We start from the raw sequence: 20447 nt of genomic DNA, 5'->3' as shown, positions 1-20447 counted from the left end.
GAGGCCGTCAGACACGGGAGCATCGCTGTGTGTTCGATAGGACCAGCCTAGAAAGTGAAGGTGTCGGTAAATCGAATGACTTTGGGTTTATATGTTTGTTTGACTGAAGGATCCCCGTAGTTGATTGTCTTGTATTTGGGTCTCTGCTTTGCGTTGTCTCTCTCAGGTTGAATATCTGATGATGTCACGGCGGACGTCTCTCTCTCTTCAAATGCAGCCTCACCGGCAGTGACCTTGAGAAGTTTAAAACTCTGCATTGTGTCTTTTATCTCCATTGTATTTACTTTGTCTCCTGCGGTACCAACCTCCCTGTCTTGTTCATGCGATTGGCCGTGTGTTGGTATTTTTTTTGTCCTTGTCAGGGTTTGTGCCTTCATGTTATCAGCAGGACTGCTGATAATTCCCCTTGTAGCCGATTCAGCGCTGACAGCCGCAATAGAAGTTTCAGATTGTGGTGGTGCCATTGCAACCAAAGGAGTCTCAGTTCCAGTGTGCGACGCTGACTGAGGGGAGGAATCCTCCACATCTCGTTCAAATCTACACTCGCATGGGATGACGTACTTTGACAACCTTCTCTGAGGCTTCACAGCTGCGGTTGGATCTCCCACTCCTCTGTTCTCCACGTGGCCATGGCCTTTAAATGTAGAAAATCCCTCAATGTTGGGCTCTAGTGGACATCTGCCTTCAGTGGTGGAAGGTTCACCTGTGCTCATGTATTGTTGTGCTCGATGAGGAACTTCTGTCCTTGAGTTATGTATCCTTTCCAATTGTGATCTTTTCGATGGTTCCAGAGAATATATATGTATAGGAGAGGAATCCACACATGTAGACCACACAGGACAGCAGGTCACGACAGTCGCCACATGACACGTCACTTGGGCTTCTACCTGTGGGAAAAGTCTGTAAGGCTCAGGGAGCGACTGCTCCGCGACGCATGTTGAACACCGCAGCTCTAGATGTGCATATTTTAAATTGTACCTCATGCTAGTTTCTTCTCCTTTAGTCTGAATACTGCCACATTCCTCTGACCTCAAACCTATAACATCGTTATCACGAGCTTGATCTTTCCTAAGGTTTAATGAGCAGTGAGCTTTGGAGTGTTGATCCAAGGGCTCGCTGCGGTTTTGTCTTATTTGCTCTGCTCTTAAACATTCCTTTTCTTCCAGGTTTGAGATGACTTTTGCTAAAACTGCCTCTGCCGGCAGTTGTTTTTGTTCCTGCCCATTTGTAGTTTGATTTCCTTTTTGTTGCCGTCCCATAGATGTACTTTTCATCTGCTTGCAGTGGTGTCGTCTGTGAGCGGTTTGATGTGGCCTTTGCAGGAGCTTACTCTCACAAAACGCTACTCTCAGACTCGTGCTTCTGGTCACCTTGACTCCTGCAGACGGATTTTCAGGGGAACACTTCAAGTCACATGTTGTACATACAGTGGCCATGGACTCAAACCTCTCCATCAATGAGGATAGCAGGATCCCTCTTCCAAGAATCCTCGGTTTGACTGGCTGTTTCTGCAGCGTGTTCTCTCCCTTTTCTTTTTGCTCCGCCATGGCAAACTTTGCTACAATATCTTTCACTCTGCCCCCCATTTTCAGTCCTAGATCTCTTCTAGAGCGCTCCGTCTTGTGAATGTCCCGCTCACTGTCTTGGCAGTGGTAGACTTTCCCAGCCACTCCTCTGCCGGAGGACAGAGTTCCTACCTCCCTTTGGTGGGTCATGGGAGGTTTGGGTGTGGACCGTATGAATTTGGACTGGAGGAGCTGGAATGTGGTAAGACGCCTTTCTATTAATCCTACTTCTTTTTGTGGATCTGTCAAATATTTCTCAGTGATATTTGAACCTCTCCAAGCTGTCTTTCCATGTTTCATTTCATGCTCTTCAGGGACCAGAACAACAGTACAACTTTCCTGGAGATGCTGAACTCTCTGATCAGGCCAATATGTGTTTCTTTTAATTGCAATATCCGCCCCTGGCTTCTCCGGCGGTCTATTCCCAGTGGTCCTGGGGAGATCCTGTGTTAGGTAATGCAGAAGACTCTCCAGAATCCCTCGGAGCACGGGGCGGCAGTCGCGGTCTCTAACCAGCTTCCTCAACATACTGGCATCAGGGCAGATGCTGGTTTTCTGAGAATTTGGTCTATGGAAAATAGAAGACATGCAAAACTTAATCCCTGTGCCATTTGCAGTTAAGCAGATACCTGATTATGTATGGTTACTGACAGCAACGTTGAAGGACCCGAGCTTTCCCGTTTCATTTTCTCTTTTGGGTGTTTATATAGATAGAGCATAGCCAAGGTTTATTGTAATACATGGTGTAACAGCAACACACCATTTTACCAGTTTCTAAATATGCAATCATATACAAATATAGTACAATACAGTTCTTCTACTTGAACTGGATTTTCAAGAAGTCATCTTTGCCCTGCAGCAATGAACAGGAAATAAGATGTTCAGACTTGAAGTGAAGTGCTCCAGCCGTGTGCACTTGTTACTGGCGATTAGTTGAGGGGAATTGCAGAGGAGATTGGCACAGCAAGAAGGGGATATCATGTAGGAGAAAAGCTGTCCTTTAGAATAAATGTTGTAGTTAAGATAAAGAGAGACAGGCCCTTCATGCAGGATTTATATTTATGAGTTCTTTTTAATGTTTATATCATATTAATATTCTCCATGTTATGATGCTTTGAGAATATAGTACTCTAAGAGAGCATCACAGTGCAAATGATAATTGTTCACAGTATGGATACATTGATTACAATTATGCAAACAAGTTAAAATCATTCTAAAACCTGCTAGATGAAAAGCCAAAATGTATGTAGACTAAAACTAACGGCAGGTAGAGGAGAAAGTGCCTCTATCAGGCCTGCACAATGTTTTGAGGAATTAGTAACATGACACAACATGACCATGTGCTTCTTGTTAATACAGGTTAGCCTTGAAAAAGGAAAAGGTCAGAAAGGAAAATGATGTAGAATGCAGAGGTGCCCAATTAATGCACAATCATAGAGATGTATCTCCGGAGAGATTACCTCATAGGTAATAGTCTAAAGGTCAATTCCCTGATAGGTTTTCCTTTTGACACTCATCCCTCAAACCAATAGCTGAGACCTGCTTCAACTTTTTCTATTTACGACAGGCCTGTGTCAAATTCAAAGACTCAAAGAATGGCGTGGAGAAGGCAGGATGTCACCCAAGACTATTGAAATACTGCCAAGGGACTCAAAGGTAGCTTTTGGCCAAATGAAAGCAGTTTGACAGCTATGTGCAGTTCCTCTGATAGCCAGTAGGATTCAGGCCAGCGAAGAGCAGCGTTACTTGTCCATGCACTTCTCTGCAGATGCTGCTTTGTAAAGCTTTTCTCCCAGCTCCTCCAGACGCTCCCTTTTGTCCAAATCCTGGTACAGTCCTTGGGGAACCTGATGCAGGCCGTTCATGAGGCCAAAGAGACACCCTGCGATCAGGCCTGTGGCTTCACTTTCACCTAAAAAACAAAACAACGTTTTCACTGAAGTGACAGTGAGCAGTTTTTTTAATCCGTTAGTGTCGTGCAAGTTCTCACCTCCATGGAACATGGCTCTTTTACACAGCTCGGCCCAGTCACTCCCTGCTGCCAGAAGGGCATCGTAGGCTATCATCGGGGCATCGTGGCCTCTGCGTCCCGCTCGGCCCTCTGAGCTCCAGCGCTTATATATCTGTAGGGATGGAGAGACAGAGAGACAGCAGCACACTACTCCTGTTTTGTTACAGAAATGCCTGACTGTAAGGTCTTTGTAATAAATGTATTTATTTTTGTATTCTGCGTGTGAAAGAGAAGAGGCAGGATCTACTTTGTCGGTCTCCTCAGCATCATAGCGATCAGGGAACAAAGGTTTGTTCCGTCCTTCCTTTTCTATCTCTTTTTCTTCAAGGTAAAACTGCCACTTGGCCTCAAAGTAGAACCAGTTTTCCTGATACTCTGGATACATACACACAAACACATATTACTGGCGTCACAGAGGTAATGGTCACTTGAGAAATACGTTTAAAATACAACAAAAAGAAACAACGACTTTAAAATTTGGCAGATATTATATGAATATTTGATCTTGAATTATTATGACTAGACACTACGAAGATAAAAAATTATCTTAAATTAAGCTGGGAAACTAACTTTGATCTATTTCACTGTTATTTGGAATATGTAATTTAACAAGTTATTCAAGATGTAATATCTCTTAATCTCACAGAAATGTTACTTATCAGGCTACTGTCTTGTATATATGGTTATGATATATTTTGAGTTGTCATACAGATATACGTGGTAATATTTTGCAGTGCATCTGATGGTCCTTTGTTCTTAGACCGACAAAGCCAACTCAGAAAACAGTTATGACAAACTCATGCTGTATATTTCTTTGTAAAATGACAGAAACACAGTCTAACCTGACATGTGCCGTATCGTCTTCCTGCAATACTCCTGAGCCCGAGGGATGACCTTCATGAGCTCGCGGCCCCAAGTCACAACAGCTTTCCCCTGGATCGCATAGGATGCAAACAGCGCCGTCGTCATGGAGCCCAGAAACCCTAAAGCCAAGAGTGACACTGCTGACCACGTGTGTCGAATGACATGTCAAACTCACCAATTAAGCAATAAGGTTGTTACTGCATGTAGAATTCAATTAGAGATGCTTAACAGTTTATCAGCAGGATAATAATCAGCCTGCAGTTTGATGAGATTTGTGTGAGTAGGTTAAAGACTGCCAACGTTGTCACCTGTGGGATGGTTGTGGGTCATTCTGCCGATCTCAATGCTGACCTCCACCAGGTTGTCTATTCGCTCCGGTTGCCAGTATCTCATGCCCACACACATGGCCTTGGCAGCTGCCCCAAAGCCAGACCCTGCACACATTTTCATGAACTTAGGGGAAACTATATATAATATTTATGTATATATAAATATGCATTATATATCAAATCTACAATGACCTTTTTCATTGAAGGGTGTATGCCAGGCGAGGAGGAAGTTGTGGGGTTTGAGGTGAACACAGTTCTCCACTGTGGCAGGATCAGGAGCTCTGCCCTGGAGAGACACGATGGCTTCAACATAGACGCGCACCAGTTCCCGGTACAGGTCCTCCAGACACCAGTAATCTGGAAACACACACACACACACACACACACACACACACACACACACACACAGACTGAGAGTCTTTCACAATCTGCATGCAAAGAGAGATGAGTGGTGCTGCGGTGGACTAAATTTAGCCTTAGCCGGCCACGCCACAGATTAGGACCAGCATGCCAGCGTCACTTCCTCACACCATGAGGTCAACTCGGATCCAGGAGCAGACCCCACAGCCGAGAGTTTAGTTTGTGTAGAGAGCCCACGTGGACAAACAACCGTCACCTCTAATTTAGTGATCAAGGATTTTGATGAAAGATGGGTACTTTCACACTCTTAACTACACTGTGGTTCAGATTTGGTCACAAAGCAGCTGAGGGCGCATTGATGTCACATTCTTCAATCAATGCGTGTAAAGAGGTTGTTGCAAAAAAACACAAATTCTTGTCTTCTTGTCTCCGGTCCAATTGAAGTTCTTTGTTCTCTGCATGTGATAAGAATTTTCTTTTCCACACTGTCATTCTGTAGATTGGCAAAGCAAACACTGACATTCACAGCAGTCATTCCACTCCATGAGATGTATGTGTGAGTATGTGTGCAGGCATGCTGGATGGCTTCTAAATAGGGCCTCCTAATCTCAACGGATGTCACCACCGTTTTAGTGCTGCTGCCTTTGGCTTTGAACCGCATCTGCAGCCAAACATGATACCGGTAGATTATGCAGGAGTCTGACCTGCTATTGTTCAGTTAACGCAGCGCTGAGGCTCAGCTTTTCATAAGTAGTCTATTTTGGACTTTTCTTTCCTAGCAACTCCTGGCCGCCATAAAGAGACTCGATGTGACATTTCCGTGATAGGCATAGGCTTTATGGACATTTTGTCTTTGATGACCATTTGGCCGTAACAGTTAATGATATATCAGCGGGTTATCATTCAAAGACAGGTTTGCCAGTTAGTGATTAGGAGTTTGCTTTGACTTTATAGCAGCAGCTATTCTGGTCCTCTCACACGGCGACTGTTCCGATGTTGTGTTTGTATTGTATTAAAAACATAAAGAGTGAAATGTTTTTTACTTGACTGCGTGAAGTTAGCTGGAAGTAAAACTACAATGAGTGTGTGTGTCCCTCTTTGGTAATCATCATTACTTAAACGTACCTGTTACCAGTGCTTCTGCTGTGGTGATGTGCATCAGCGTTGCATCACTCAAGGGCCAGTTATCAGGGTCCAGTTTCTGTGCCTCGAGTCCCCCCAGAGAGGCCAGTTCGTCTTGGATCTTCTTGCCGGAGGTGCAGCCTTCCCAATGTCCCTTCCGGTAGCCCAGGGCATCACCAACGCCACCAAGCACCATGGCCGCCTTGAATTTCTCCATGACACTGGGCTCCGCTCAGGTTGGATCAACCAGCTGAAATAATATCTTCTCCTTTTTGGATTTGGATTGGCTCCTGGCAGGCTCAAATCACTGCTTTCAGCTTCACTTTGTCGCCTCAACACACTCAACGGACTTCAAACAGCTTGACCAGTGGTCGCAATTTGAATCTTTCTAGTTGACAGGGAGCTAGTAAAGACCTCGTTCTCCGCTACATCACAAGCTCGCCCGCCCTCAGAGCTCTCGTCTCACTTCCCATCAGTTGTGCTGCATGCGTACACAGACTACCAGAGGGCGGGCGTACACACACACACACACACACACACGAAAGCATCAGGTTGTCAGCCACAGCTTCTTTGTGTCTGGTAGCAAGGATCTCTGCTGCGATCAGGTGTCTCCTAAAAAGGCAATCCCCACGGTCCCAAAGCCCAAAATCTGGATGGCAGGGTGTGGAGTGGTAATGGGAAGAGATGCTAATGCGTTCAGCTGGACTGGAGGGCAAAGCCCATCAGCTGGTGCTGGATCTTGTTGACATCCCAACCGACGCCCATGGGAGGAGGGTAAGAATCGAGCATCGTCCCCACTGCTTGAGACTGCCTCCATCTTTATTGAAGCCCAAGTCTTCAGTATTAACGTGGCTATTCCAAACGTCATCAGCCACCAGTTGTCATCGTCCATCTAATGTCTTGATTGTTACCCTTTTGACACAATCAAACTTTTAGAAAACCCTTGATCATTTGAGGGTGGGTGCTGGTGGATATCACCCTGAACATACCCATAAACAAAGCAGCACTAGCGGAGCCGATGATGATGATGATATGCAGATGGAATGCAACCTGATAAGGGACAACTGTTCCCAAGCTTACATTTCTCTCTCTCTCTCTCACACACACACACACACACACAGAATAGTGTTTTTAAATACACGTTGCGTAAATAAAAACACAAGTTATTAACATTTTTGTCGATGGAATAACATTGGATTCAGTTGTATATTTATCTGTAATTTTACATTCATACTTTTTTCAGAAATATAATTTATGTCACTCATTCTAACACAAAACGCTAAGCAGCATTCAAATATCTGTTTCTGACAATGAAACACACTTACGCTGTTAGACGTTAGAACAGGGGTACGTCTTTCACAAGGCTGTTAAAAACAACATGCTTTATTGACAACGTTTCTTGAAGAAAACAATGTACGATGTGCTTCTGTGACAAAACATAACATTCTGTAAATACCTGTCGTCTTGCTGGCAAAAAACAAAACTTATTGTATAAGAATGATCTGCATGACTTGAAACAGTTGACCACACATCTGACAAACAGAAAGATACCCAATGTATCATATTAATGAAATGAATACAGAGAGACGCGTTCTATCTCCTGAACCGGAGACAAAGTCTGATAATTATGTTGACAACAATCAACTGGAAAAAGCTTTCACACCGTCGTGCCGTCTCGACCGAGAAAAAGTTTGTGCACAACTTTGACAGCCAGAAAGTCACGTTGGATATTTCATTCCACCAACGTGTTTCGAACTTATAGTTACAAGGATAAACAATTTGACGCGTCGATCTGCTGCTACGGCAGTGACTGTTTCACAGCCCTGATGAAGCTGGTCTCTTGAAATCATAACTTCTTAAAAAAAAGTCTACTTCATGCACACCTCCACACTTATAACGGACTTCTGTTCACATAAATGTGAAGACCTAAAAACACACATGTCAACTTAAGGAAAACCAAAAGGCAATTGTTTCTCTTGTAGTTGAATGAGAAAATATTATTTGGAAATAATCCACCCTTATTTCAACACATCTTATCATGGTGACAGCAATTGGCAAAACACGTTGGCATAGTTTGATGGCAAATACTGATGGAAGACTAGTACCTGAGCTCTACCTTCTGTCACACTCTCTAGCCCAAAAAAGTGGATGCAGTTAGTGTTTATATTCACACTTTAAGAGCAACACTAAAACTTGTGTGAAGGAGAAGCGTTTCACCCCTAGATGGCGGCACAGGCCTGGTTCTCAGAGTGACCTTTTCTTCTCTTTAGTAGTTCTATGGTGCTAATCTGAGGAAAGCAACAGATCAAAACCTCAAAACAGTGTAAACAAACAGCTAAAATAAGCCCAACTGGGATGTAGATGCTCATTTAAAAAGCTTAGCGTGTGTGTGAACCTCCGTCCAAGAGGAGTGACTAACTGTAGATCCGTGCTGCCTGGTAAAAGAAAACCTAGAGCAGAAGAATAAAAAGAGTGAACCGGTGCAGTTTGTTGTTGGCGGATCACCTGGATAACGGGACGCAACAGTCAGTTCCTCTTTGTGTGCAGAAGTACACACACACGGCAAAACTTAATGCAAACTCATATGTAATGCAGAAGGATTTTAGCAGTGAGGATCTTGAAAAGCTTCTAATGTACTTGTCAGGATTTTAAATATCATTACCTCTCATGTCAGATACACATATGTTCGTCTAAATCTGAATCTATTCTCACCCCTCTGAGTTCTGCCTTTTCACCGCTGCAACTTTATCTAAATGTAACTCTGCTGGTGCTGAGACGAGCTTTGACCAGTCCTCCGTGAGAATACAAAATGTGGAACTGAACTTTTCCCGCTCCAAAATAAAATATTTAGCTTTGTACCATAAAAGAGGCCACATGTTTAACCCCAACCCTAAAACACACACACACACACAAACACACGCACGCGCTTACAAACATAGCACACTTCTTCTCTGCTCTCGGTGGGATTGTTAGAGAGCTTCACATTCACATCGCTCTCCCGCTTGCCGCTTGCTGGCGGACACGTGCACATTTTAGACACGGTTCCGCTCACAGTTGACGATGTAAGAGGCCACATTGAACTGCATCTACAACTCGATCCTCTGTGTGTGCCGCCACTGTCCCTCCTCGCTGTGCCAAGGCTGCAGGTTAGTGAGCCAAGTCCGCAGCAGCAGATCTGAAGCCACAGCCACAGGGTGAATTGCCCGCGGGTGACCAATCATCTCCATATTGCAGTCTTTGTCAAACAAAAGAAGAAGAAAAAAGAAAAAGACAACTCCTCCTGTTCATTCTCCTCCTGCTTTCCTCTCTGACCTGGTGTCTCAGATCAACCCCCCCCCCCCCCAGTCAAGGCATCTTATGCAGTTGAAAGATTTGATCTTAAGGACAAGCTGATTGAGAGGAACTCTCTTTTTGGCTCATTTGTATAAAAATCCTCATTGAAAAGAAGAAGAAAATCAGGAGTAACACAAGCTCGTTTTGCTGCATGACGCCGGGGCAAACACTATGTTACGTTGCGCTTACTCGTCACAATCGGCCGAGCAAACTCCACAAAGTCATCTATTAGGACAGGCCATGCCCCTGAGGAGAGAGAGAGACATAACACTGAATATTAGTCCATTGATCCACTGGATGTGCACACATGACTCAATCCTGTTCCAACAACCTAACCTTCCTCGTCATAGTTTGACATGTCGTCTGCGATTATGTTGCCGAAGTCCAGGAGGAGGTTCCACGTGTCTTTGGGAATCGAGCGCTTGTGATGCTCCTGAATTGCAGTCGCAGTGACAGGACAAGAGAGACGGTTAAAAGTGAACGTGGTCCCTGTGCACAGAGGATCAATTCAGCGGTCTGACCTATGTTGTGATGCTTGATTGTTGTTGTTGTTGTTGTTGTTGTTAGCATTTGTCTGGTTTATTGTATACTCTGGTCAATTTTGTAGGCCGTTGATTGTGGTGTTGTTGTATTTGATTGTATTCGGTCAACAGGTTTATATACAGTAGTATAAAAAGGAAATGAACAGACTAATATATATATAATTATAATTTGTGTAATACATTAGATAAATCACAGGGTGAAAACAGACTTCCTCTCTCACCATCAGGAAGCGGTTCCACAGATCCAAAAACTTGAAGCGACCTGTGAGAACTAAATTCCAGTAAGCTACAGCCATCTCAAGGTCTAGGACATAAAGTACAGGGAGATATTCAACTTTTCTTCATTGTTATGATGTTGTCTGGTCTTTTAAAATAAAGAAAGAAGGATGACAAGAACCCAATGACACAACTTTTCTTTACCTATATGTTCTTAAGTTGTTGATGCTCACCTAAACCTTTCTGCCCGGGGTTCTTGGCAAAATTAAAGGTAAACTGGTAGAAGTCTTTGAACTTCCCTGTGTCTTTCAGGTCCTGCTCTAGTCTGGGCAGGATCGCCTTGAGTTTGTCAGGACTGTCACAGCTAGAGGAGACATTGAGAGGAAGAAAAACCTGGTTACTATGAGTGACTCACCAAAAAACAACATTTTAAACACCAGAGGTGTCCCTGTGTTAATTGCTTTAGGACTCACAATTAACCGAACATTTTTAATTCAATTTTTGGGCTCCTAAAAAAACCCAACAAACAACTTTTCGCTACTCAAATAGAACAGCTTAATCGACCTTAATAAACCTGCAGAGTTCAGTTGTCATGTGTGTTGCTCACCCAAGCTCAGCCATGCCGTCCAGGAACTCTTTCCTGCTGAACTCGCACTGCGTGGCCGCTCTGAACTTCCACGCCACCACCAGTATGCTCATGCTGGCCGGGTCCAGGGTCAGGTCGTCGCAGAACTGCTGGATCCCGTCAATGCCGATCTTGTTCTCATCCTCGGGGTCTGCAGAGACAGCTGAGGGGAGTGAGCAAAACCGGACGGGGCAAACTGCTGCGATGTTCAAGTGAGCTTCAGAGCAACCTGCCTTTGTATCGGTTGTAGAGCTGATCCAGCTTCTTGCGGTCCACCGTGGTTTTCATGGATTCTTTGTAGTAGAGGTCTGGATTCTGGAAGTAGTTGTCCGTGGCGACCTCTAGTTTCCAGTCATTCTGCGTCAGGCAGTAAACGGCTGTCCTCTCCCCAGCCTGTGTGAAGGACATGAACTGCCGTATCTTGTCCTTCTGCGAAGACTTCAACTTGTGCTGTAAAGCAAGAGGGCGCACAAGATAAAGCAGGGCTGTAGTAGCCTGTTAGGGTCCGTTAAGCCCCAACAAATACAATACAATACAATATCACGGGAAACATTGGAATAATCAAAGCTGAATTTTGACGAAGGGCTTTGATGTTTTGCGAAAATGCAGAAGCCCTCATTTCAGCAGTTTTTACTGTGCATCAAACAATGAAACAATCACAAACTAACTGCTTTACATAACCCACAGCCGTCATCCTTCAGAATCCCCAAGGCAATGGACCCCTGGGGACAAGTGGTAATCCGTTCTTGGGTAAATGGGATGCACTGACATGCATGTGGAGTTGAGGTTGACACACAGCCTCAACTTTCCAGAGCACGCACAGATGTCATCTCAAATCTCCAGGATGGGAACTAGTTCCTGCACTTAATCTGCATACAAATGCAGTCGATGGTGGATTACACTTCAACTGCTAAAATCAACCATAAAATCCGGTGATAAAAAAAGGAAGACTCATACTATGGGACACACCACGCAGCAGCCTATGCATTAGTAGAACTAACTGTACTAAACACTGTCACTTAAAAATGCACCAAAGGCAGGTTCCGTCAGTTCACAAAAATACCTTATCGTGTCATTTTTAACCATCGGGAGGATTGCACGAGCTTTGCAGAGCTGCAGACCTGACCCACCCGGTGATCACACAGCAAATTCACCGTGACAGGCCAAGGGTTAGTTGACCCAGTTTCTCTGAGAAAGGGGACGTCTGATTCTGCAGGCGGCACCACGGGCCAGTTACCAAAAAAGGGTAAGGTACGTGCGCCAGGTCCGATCTGAAAATACCAACAACTGACCTTCCATTTCCCTCATATTCCCGACACATCAGGCTGGCAATGCGACACTTGGCTATAAGGACGCCCCGGTCGCCTCTATCGGTGTGACCCCTTAACGGCCGTGACAGCGGTAGTCGGTGTTTGAACTTGCTCATCGGAGTTAAAGAATTGCCCCGGTTTCTTATTTATGATCTTACCTACCATTTTATCACACGCTGTTTTGGCCCACTTGATATCAAATTACCCCCCAGTGCGCATGCGCGAAACCAACTGCGCTACCGTCGGAGCACGTCGCTCGTGGGAAATGTAGTTCTCTGGACAATCCACGGGCTCCAAGCCAAGCGGCTTTCGGAATTAACTTCACAGACACCTGTTCCGGAAAAAGTCTTGGTTTATTCACAACGGTGTTTCTGCTGGTAAAAATATGGAAGAAAATGACCACGTGACTACATCAAGCGGTTAAAACCACATGGAGATTTGTTTTGAGTGAGCCGAACAGTCGAAAAAAACTCATTCAACGTTAAACTGCCTAGTGTTTTGTTAGTTTTTGACCAAAATGCAAATATGACGGCTACTAAGACAATGAAAAGTATATTTCAGCAGGGAACCGCTGTCACAAGAGTTGCATCTGATACGGTCGAGTTACGAAACATAACACTTGAAAAACTACAACTCCCATATCAAAGCTGGCCAGACGGTTTCGGAAGCTCTCTTAAATGGATCAAAGTTATACGCTGTTATATCCCGAAACAATGCTGTGACACAAGTGGTCCAACCCCTGCCCCGGTCTGCCGACGTCATGCACGTATCGGTGAGCTGCTCCGTGGAGTCACCGGTGCAGCTAACCTCTTGAGCTAACGCTAGCCGAGCCGTGTCACGCCAGTGTGTGCGGGGCTCGGCTGGCTGCAGCTGGTCTGACAGGAGGGCGAACTTGGCTCCACAGTTCCCCCCGGGGAACGAACAAAAACAAAAACAGGGTGAACTCCATAAACCCATTTAGGAAAACCCAGAGCCAAACGTCGAAGGGGGGACTTCCCCCGACAGCGGTCGCACCTGAGGGGACGTTACCTGGCCGGAGGACCGCGAGCAGCCGCTTCGAGGGACGATCGGTGGAGGGTCGAAGTAAACATGAAGTTGGTCGCAAAGTAAACCGGTGATCGTCTGCACCGCCGCCGGCTCCGGCTATGTGGCAGGGGAGGAGGGGTGTGGGTGGGGGTGTGGGAGGCGGTGCGGCACAACAGCGGGGTTGTTCCCTTATGCCTCAGCTCCTGCTTCGGTCCTTCACGGGGAGTTGAGAGCCAGGACCCGGCGCGTATTTCGCAGGTAGTCTCAACCATTCTTTATTTAACTTTTTTTTTTTAAATGCGTATCAGTGAAAACAGAGTGATCTGTGTTTGGGACAATCCGACTGATTCAACATTTCACCGCAGGTGGTTCCTGAATTACCAGTTCAGTCTGCTCTCTGTGACGTTAAACTTCTCTGCCGTGATATTGAGAGCTGATCTATGTCCTTACGGGTTTTTTATTTGGCTGCTTGTGTTTGTGTGACTATGTGCCCGCATCTGTTATTAAGGAGTAACCTCCAGGGTTTTAATAGCCACAACTGACAGTCAAAACTGTATTGAATTTAATTCACGTACGAAACGTTCCTGGCACTTTCTGGCAACTAAATGTTAGAGTGCAACTTTTCCGATTAGTCTCTACGCACATATCAGTTTAATGATCATCTGATCTAGGACACCTTGTTACAGATGGATCCAGCTAACAGGAGGTGAATCGTGCTGTTTATCTCTAGCAACAGTGCCCGGGTGGCTGCAGTCCAGTCGTAGGAAGAAGGACGTAGGGGTTCGCAGAGTAAACATCCTTCATCTTGACTCATGCTCACAAAGGTGCGGTCCTGCTTGAGTATGAGTTGAATGCATCCAGTCATTTATATGTATGCAGGCACATACTGTTGGGGTGAGAACGAAATGCTGTTTGCTGAATGCATTTAATACAAAACAACAAGGCACAATTACTTACTGAATCCGCTGGTGGAGCAGGTTACAGGTGGGTGTACCCTGCTGCTGTTTATGCAAAACCTCTTTCTTGACAAACTTGTAGAAAAGAAAAATAATATCAAATTAGTGTCCAAAATATTTGCTTTAATGGGTTGACATTTTTTTTATTTCCATCCTCTACGAAAAGTCCAAAACAAAAGCATGTTTTCATTCTTTCCAGCGTTGCTACCTTTTCAGCGGTTTTAAACACCAAGGACCATTGGCTCCTTTAGTGAGAGACCATTTTCAGCTGCAGATTTGTTCAGCTGGTAAATTTCCAGGGTCATCGGAAACCGTGTATAAACCAAAACTCGCTGACTGTTAAGCATTGTTCTATGACAAGGAAGGAAGGAATTCTTCTTTCTTCCTCTATACCCAGATCTCTTTCTCATCATCAATCTCCCGACTCGGGTGGAGACCGAAGTAGGGGTTTGGATGCAGCCTGTGTGTTGGCTGCTGTGCCTTGGCGTGGCAGGGGCGTTTGCTGTGCTGCAGAAGGAACAGGTGGCCCAGCACGCCATCAAGCTTTATCGGAGCAAAGGGGCGCCACGTGGCCACACCTGGGTGACCAGCAACTGCAAGCGGCTGGTGGGCCTACTACGTCAGAAGAACGTGGTCGTCAGGAAGCTGGCAGCCGCCGCAGATGCAGTTAGACGAGACCAGACCCTTTCAGGGGCGGAGCGACTCTTCCAGGTACCACACGGGCCACTGTCTGTTTAATCCATCTCCTCATGTCAGAACTCTGACAAAGACTTCTCTTGTCTAGCGTTTTAAAATACAAACCACATACTGGGGTTTCAGATATTTCACAGTTGTCTCCGGTTACCACCAGTATCTCCCTGTTTTCATCCAGGTTCACACTCTGGAAATTTTCCAGAAAGAGATGAACGAGAGCGAGCACCTGGTCTTTCAGGCGGTGCACGGCCTACAGAGGGCGCTGCAGGGAGACTACAGGGATGTGGTCAACATGAAGGAGAGCAGCAGACAGAGGCTGGAGGCCCTCAGGGAGGCCGCGATAAAGGTGAGGCCGTCGGGGTCATCAGTGCTTCATGCACACTAAGATTGGTGTTTTGGATACAAATGTCTATTAATGGTTTTTATGTCAGATTTAGAAGTGCGTCTCGACAAAGGCAAAGAATGAATATTGTTGCCATGAGTGAATGTTATGATATGGATTTCCACCACATCGCCCATCTGTTTCTTCTGCATGCTGCAAGTGCATCTCTGTTCACATGTGTGTGAAGATAATGCCCGATACTCACCTTTCTACTGGGCTTCAGGAGGAACAGGAGTATGTGGAACTGGTGGCTGCTGAGAAGCACCAGCAGGAGGCTGTCAAGAGCGCCTTAGCCCAGAATAAGACTCTGTCCATGCTGGATGAGATCCTGGAGGACGTCCGGAAGGCAGCAGACCGGCTGGAGGAGGAGATCGAGGAGCACGCCTTCGACAACAACAAACAGGTCAGTTCAAACGCGTCGATACCGTCGAGCCTGTGCTTGCAAACAATCGTTCCTCTTCAAATTGTGCCTCCTTCTGTGCTCGCGTAGATGAAAGGAGTGAACGTAGAGGCGGTGCTGAGAGTGGAGGATGACGAGGAGAACGGAGGGAAGAGGAAGAACAAGTCCAAGCAGCAAAAGGAGGTGGAGGACGAGATGGGACTGAGCATGCTCATCGACTCGCAGAACAACCAGTATGTCCTGACCAAACCCCGAGACTCCACCATGCCCAGAGCAGACCCTCACTTCATCAAGGTCAGTTGACTCCTCCCGCTCACATGTGAAGGGAAGCAATTATTAGTTCTATACCTCCGTAATGCAAACAACAGGGCTATCGGTAATAGTCTGTACAGTTGAACTTTGTACTTTTCAGGACTTGGTGTCTGTGGTGATGCTGTCGCTGCCCTGTGGTTGGATCTGCTCTCTGGTCGGACTTCCTCCCATGTTTGGATATATCATCTGTGGGGTCCTGCTAGGTCCCTCTGGCCTCAACAGCATCAAGGTGTGTGTGTGTGTGTGTGTGTGTGTGTGTGTGTGTGTGTGTGTGTGTGTGTGTGTGTGTGTGTGTGTGTGTGTGTGTGTGTGTGTGTGTGTGTGTGTGTGTGTGTGTGTGTGTGTGTGTGCTTAATTTCAGTGTCTGTCTTACAGTCTATGGTCCAGGTGGAGAGTCTTGGGGAGTTGGGTGTGTTCTTCACTCTCTTTGTGGTGGGATTGGAGTTCTCACCTGAGCGACTTCGAAAGGTAAACAAGAGAAATCGGAGATTAGGACAGAAATGGTTGTTTTTGCAAGTACTAGATTGTAATGCAATTCAATATAAATGTCATGGTAATTTTATGTTTCATCTCAGAAACACTTACATTTTAAAGAAAATTCCTGAGACTAAATAACCACCAAATAAATAGTTAACCCTTTGATGTTACTTTTCTTAGAAATTGGCCAACATCCAACTAGCTCAAAGTTACCTGAAAATGAGCTTTTTACCCTCAATGTTTTAATGACCTTTTTCCCTGTTCTAATTTTTCTAGATTTTAACATATACCCTTTTGTTTGTTACTTTCGTCCACATAGTGGGCTTCTACTTTCAATTTATATATGGATATATATATATATATATATATATTTAATATGAACTGCTTTGAGGTAGATTTTGATTTATCTAAATGAAGAAGAATTCAACATCTGCTCTTGCTGTTTTCCTCCACACCCTTCAGCCGCTGAGTGCACGAGGGCGGGGCTTAATGTGTGCAGCTGCAGTAATAAGTGTTATGTGGAAAAACACAGCGCACAGCAGCCATCTCATTGTCATTCATGTGGATGAAATAGCCTATATATATACTTATTTTGCATTTACACAAAAGGATTTTTCAGAAACGGTTGTGGTGACCTTTACCTCCACTGGTGAGATTAACTCCACCTCTGGCTCCACATTGAGAGCTCTCAGCTGAACACACAACTGCTGGTAAAAAGGTCTTTTATCGATGCGATAGTAGCTACATAGTAGCATTTATAGTAGTACATATACATAAATACATATGTACTTACAGTATGTGAGGAAGGGGGGTGTCCGTGCGTGCTTGGTGTCACATTTTAGAATTCTATGATGCTAGTGTGATGGATATCTGTGACGCTGTGCTTTAGAGGGCCCCCTGTCTGGACCCCTGGGCATCTGGGGACCGTGGACTACGTACTTGCTGCGCCCTCTCTCTCCCTGCCGGGAAGGCATTGGGGCCTCCTGCTCCCGGCGCCTCGCCCGGGTGGGGTCGGCTCTCATTAAATGCGTCCGGAGGGACAGGGTAGATATATTGTTGTTGGGTTTTCGTTTTACAGGCTGTGTTCATTTGCTGCTCACTGCTATTCAGTTTAGTGCTGACTGGGAATCAGTGAACAAAACAGATTGTCTCTCATGAAGAAAACTGTTGCAGTAAATCCAGACCTCAGTGAGCTCAACACGTCAGCCTGCTGTGGAGTTGTTGCTCTGGTGGAAAGTTCTATTTAACGTGTGTGTGTGTGTGTGTGCGTGTGTGTGTGTGCGCAGGTATGGAAGACATCGGTCCAAGGGTCTTGCTTTCTAAGTCTGCTGATGATTGGAGCCGGTTTGGTGTGGGGACAAGTCCTGCGCATTCGACCCGGCCAGACTGTCTTCATTTCCACTTGCCTCTCCCTGTCCAGCACCCCGCTAGTGTCTCGCTTCCTGGCCGGGGGAAGCAGAGGGGACAAAGAAGGTATGGAGGGACACAGTAGATATATTGTGTCTAGAGCAACTTGTGACAAAGATTAATAATGTGAGTGGGTGTGTGACAGGCGATTCGGACTACAGCAGCGTTCTCCTGGGGATGTTAGTGATGCAAGATGTTCAGCTCGGCCTCTTCATCGCTGTCATGCCGACTATGACCCAGGCGCAGAGTGGAGACTTGGACAGGTCAGTTTGCTGTTTACTGACGTTTTCCCTCGCACGTGTCTTCTCCTCAACCACACAGACACACACTAACGCACCGCTTGTTTAAATATTTGTGAATCACAGCTTCCTGTTGGGAAGTCTCCGCGTGCTTTACCTCCTGGCCCAGGTCCTGGTCTCTCTGGCTGCTGTGCTGCTGCTGTGTTTGTTACTCAAAGCATTCCTCATTGGTCCGTATTACAAGAAACTGCATGCTGAGAGCAAAGGCAACAAGGAGATCCTCGTGCTGGGGATGGCAGCTTTTGTCTTTTTCATGCTGACGGTATGCACTTTGCTTTAATTGTTTGTTCTTAATTTCCCTGCATTCCTCTGCGAGCCTCTGGTATTTTCTCTTCCATTGCAGTATTATTTAATCTCCCTTGCAGCAGCTGTTAGTGTTGTATCTCTGTCTGACACTGATACTGTAGGTGACTGAGTTTTTGGATGTTTCAATGGAGCTCGGCTGTTTCCTGGCTGGAGCCCTGCTGTCCACACAGGGCCACATTGTTACCACGGAGGTCATGGGATGCATTGAGCCGATCCGAGATTTCCTCGCCATCATCTTCTTCGCCTCCATCGGTCAGATGCAGCTCGTCAATTTAAAACGGAGCACAGCATTGGTAACCAGTTAGTTTACCTGTGAGTCGTGCCTGAATCGCCTCGTGTGTTCGCAGGTCTCCACGTGTTCCCGACATTCGTGCTGTATGAGCTCACTATCCTGCTGGCGCTGACCCTCACACTTGTCATTATGAAGGTACGGCAGCTTTTTCCTCTCTGGTTGCACTTCTTTCTGTGCAGGTCACCGTCTCCATGCTCTCAGTCCCTCATCTCTCTGCTTCACTCCCTGTTTTTCCCCCAGTTCGGGATGGCCGTCCTGGTCCTGTCGGCCATCTTGCCTCCGGGCTCTCGACACATACGTTGGATTGTCTCAGCCGGTCTCGCTCAGGTCAGCGAATTCTCCTTCGTGTTGGGCAGCCGCGCACGTCGTACTGGCATCATCTCCAGAGAGGTCAGTGTTGATATTTTTTTTTTTTTATTGTACGCTGAAGGCAGAAGATCACTCAGGTGGTTATGTCATTGTGTAAAATACTTGTCATGTAATCTTGATTCTAAAACACTATAAATACAGTACAGCATTGCTCACACTTACTAATATTTTCTACACCAATTAATCAATTTCTTTTGAATTATTATTCAATTAGCTGTTCTTTTTCATAGAACAGCCAAGATGGCATTTTTCAATGCGGAATGTCTGTTCTCTGCCAAATAAAGTTGCAGCTGCAAACACTGCAAAAGCAGCAAATCTTTTGAGAGGCTCAAGCCAGGAAATGCACCACTTTTGAGTTATTTAAAGGCTGCTCCTGGTCAAACATACTTCAAATCATGTTTTAATTAAGCTAAAACAGGTCTTTTAGTAGGAAATAGTAAAAACACATTCTCCATGCTTTATGTCTCTCTCTCTGTCTGCTCAGGTGTACCTGCTGGTTCTCAGTGTCACCACCCTCAGCCTGCTGCTGGCCCCGGTGCTGTGGAGAGTAACCACACACAGGTGGGTCCCCCGGGCCGAACGCAAAACCGTCACATGACCGACAACCTTCTTCAGGGACAAAAGAGTTAAAATATTCATTGAAATGGAGAACACTTGGTTCGCAGTTTACTGGAGGGACACACGTACATAATATTAATTCTGATGTCTTTAATGCACCTAATCTTGCCTTATGAAGGAAATCATCAAAAATGTTCTCTATCGAATTTACTTTTTTTGTGTTGATTCTGCACTTTGAACACCATATTGCGTTATTCCTTGCAACAATCACAGGGACCAAATCTGAAATGATTTATTTTCATAGGTACATTTCTTTTCTGTATATATTTTCTCCATTTTACTTATATTTGACCATCTCACATTACTTTTCTTTGGTCTTAAGCGAAATGTTGAAAGGCTATAACGGTCTTAATTTACTAATTGTTTGGGCCCTTTATTTTCTGTTCAAATAATACAAAGTGAGCCGCTAGTAAAATAAATAAACTGCTTGTCACAATGTATTTACTGATGTCACATTTAAAGGTAAATCCTGCACTACTTACCATTGAATGTCAAACTGTGTGCCTGCTAAATGCTGCTCTGCGGTATCCCCCGCTGTAAATGTCCTTATATCGATACTGATAATGATATTATAATGATATTGATAATGACCATGACACTTCCCGGCAAAAATAATAATAATAAATGATGTTT

General features: G+C 45.3%; 3 protein-coding genes across 9 annotated transcripts; 1 reads left to right on the top strand and 2 right to left on the bottom strand.

Moving 5' to 3' along the window:
• Window positions 1–2269: 2269 nt before the first annotated feature.
• On the bottom strand, window positions 2270–6716 carry adprhl1 (ADP-ribosylhydrolase like 1). The gene is made up of 7 exons (XM_062561720.1): window positions 6255–6716; window positions 4962–5126; window positions 4749–4874; window positions 4419–4559; window positions 3824–3951; window positions 3556–3688; window positions 2270–3477 (listed from the first exon to the last, which is right to left on the bottom strand). The coding sequence occupies exons 1-7, from the start codon at window positions 6466–6468 to the stop codon at window positions 3308–3310; spliced, it is 1077 nt and encodes a 358-aa protein (XP_062417704.1). The 5' UTR covers window positions 6469–6716; the 3' UTR covers window positions 2270–3307.
• Window positions 6717–7616: 900 nt separating this feature from the next.
• Window positions 7617–13435, bottom strand: dcun1d2b (DCN1, defective in cullin neddylation 1, domain containing 2b). Of its 5 annotated transcripts, none has more exons than XM_037489120.2 (7): window positions 13307–13435; window positions 11201–11417; window positions 10950–11118; window positions 10576–10706; window positions 10348–10430; window positions 9921–10017; window positions 7617–9830 (listed from the first exon to the last, which is right to left on the bottom strand). In XM_037489120.2, exons 2-7 carry the CDS (start codon window positions 11373–11375, stop codon window positions 9754–9756), a joined length of 732 nt encoding a protein of 243 aa, XP_037345017.2. In that variant the 5' UTR covers window positions 11376–11417; window positions 13307–13435; the 3' UTR covers window positions 7617–9753. The 5 variants fall into 5 exon arrangements, with proteins under 5 accessions (XP_037345017.2, XP_037345033.2, XP_037345010.2 ...); XM_037489136.2 differs by having other exon boundaries at window positions 13292–13428; XM_037489113.2 differs by lacking the exon at window positions 13307–13435 and adding an exon at window positions 12440–12902.
• Window positions 13436–13447: 12 nt separating this feature from the next.
• tmco3 (transmembrane and coiled-coil domains 3) lies at window positions 13448–20446 on the top strand. Of its 3 annotated transcripts, none has more exons than XM_037489057.2 (15): window positions 13448–13561; window positions 13990–14127; window positions 14657–14970; window positions 15131–15298; window positions 15558–15737; window positions 15825–16028; window positions 16147–16275; window positions 16422–16514; window positions 17810–17996; window positions 18076–18193; window positions 18296–18491; window positions 18637–18787; window positions 18883–18962; window positions 19068–19217; window positions 19681–20446. In XM_037489057.2, exons 3-15 carry the CDS (start codon window positions 14713–14715, stop codon window positions 19792–19794), a joined length of 2028 nt encoding a protein of 675 aa, XP_037344954.1. In that variant the 5' UTR covers window positions 13448–13561; window positions 13990–14127; window positions 14657–14712; the 3' UTR covers window positions 19795–20446. The 3 variants fall into 3 exon arrangements, with proteins under 3 accessions (XP_037344954.1, XP_037344973.1, XP_037344981.1); XM_037489076.2 differs by having other exon boundaries at window positions 13459–13561; window positions 14034–14127; XM_037489084.2 differs by lacking the exon at window positions 13990–14127 and having other exon boundaries at window positions 13466–13561.
• Window position 20447: the final 1 nt, after the last annotated feature.

Source organism: Pungitius pungitius, chromosome 4, assembly GCF_949316345.1.
Source record: "Pungitius pungitius chromosome 4, fPunPun2.1, whole genome shotgun sequence".
Taxonomy (NCBI): Eukaryota; Metazoa; Chordata; class Actinopteri; order Perciformes; family Gasterosteidae; genus Pungitius; species Pungitius pungitius.
This window is presented reverse-complemented; position numbering and strand designations above follow the sequence as displayed.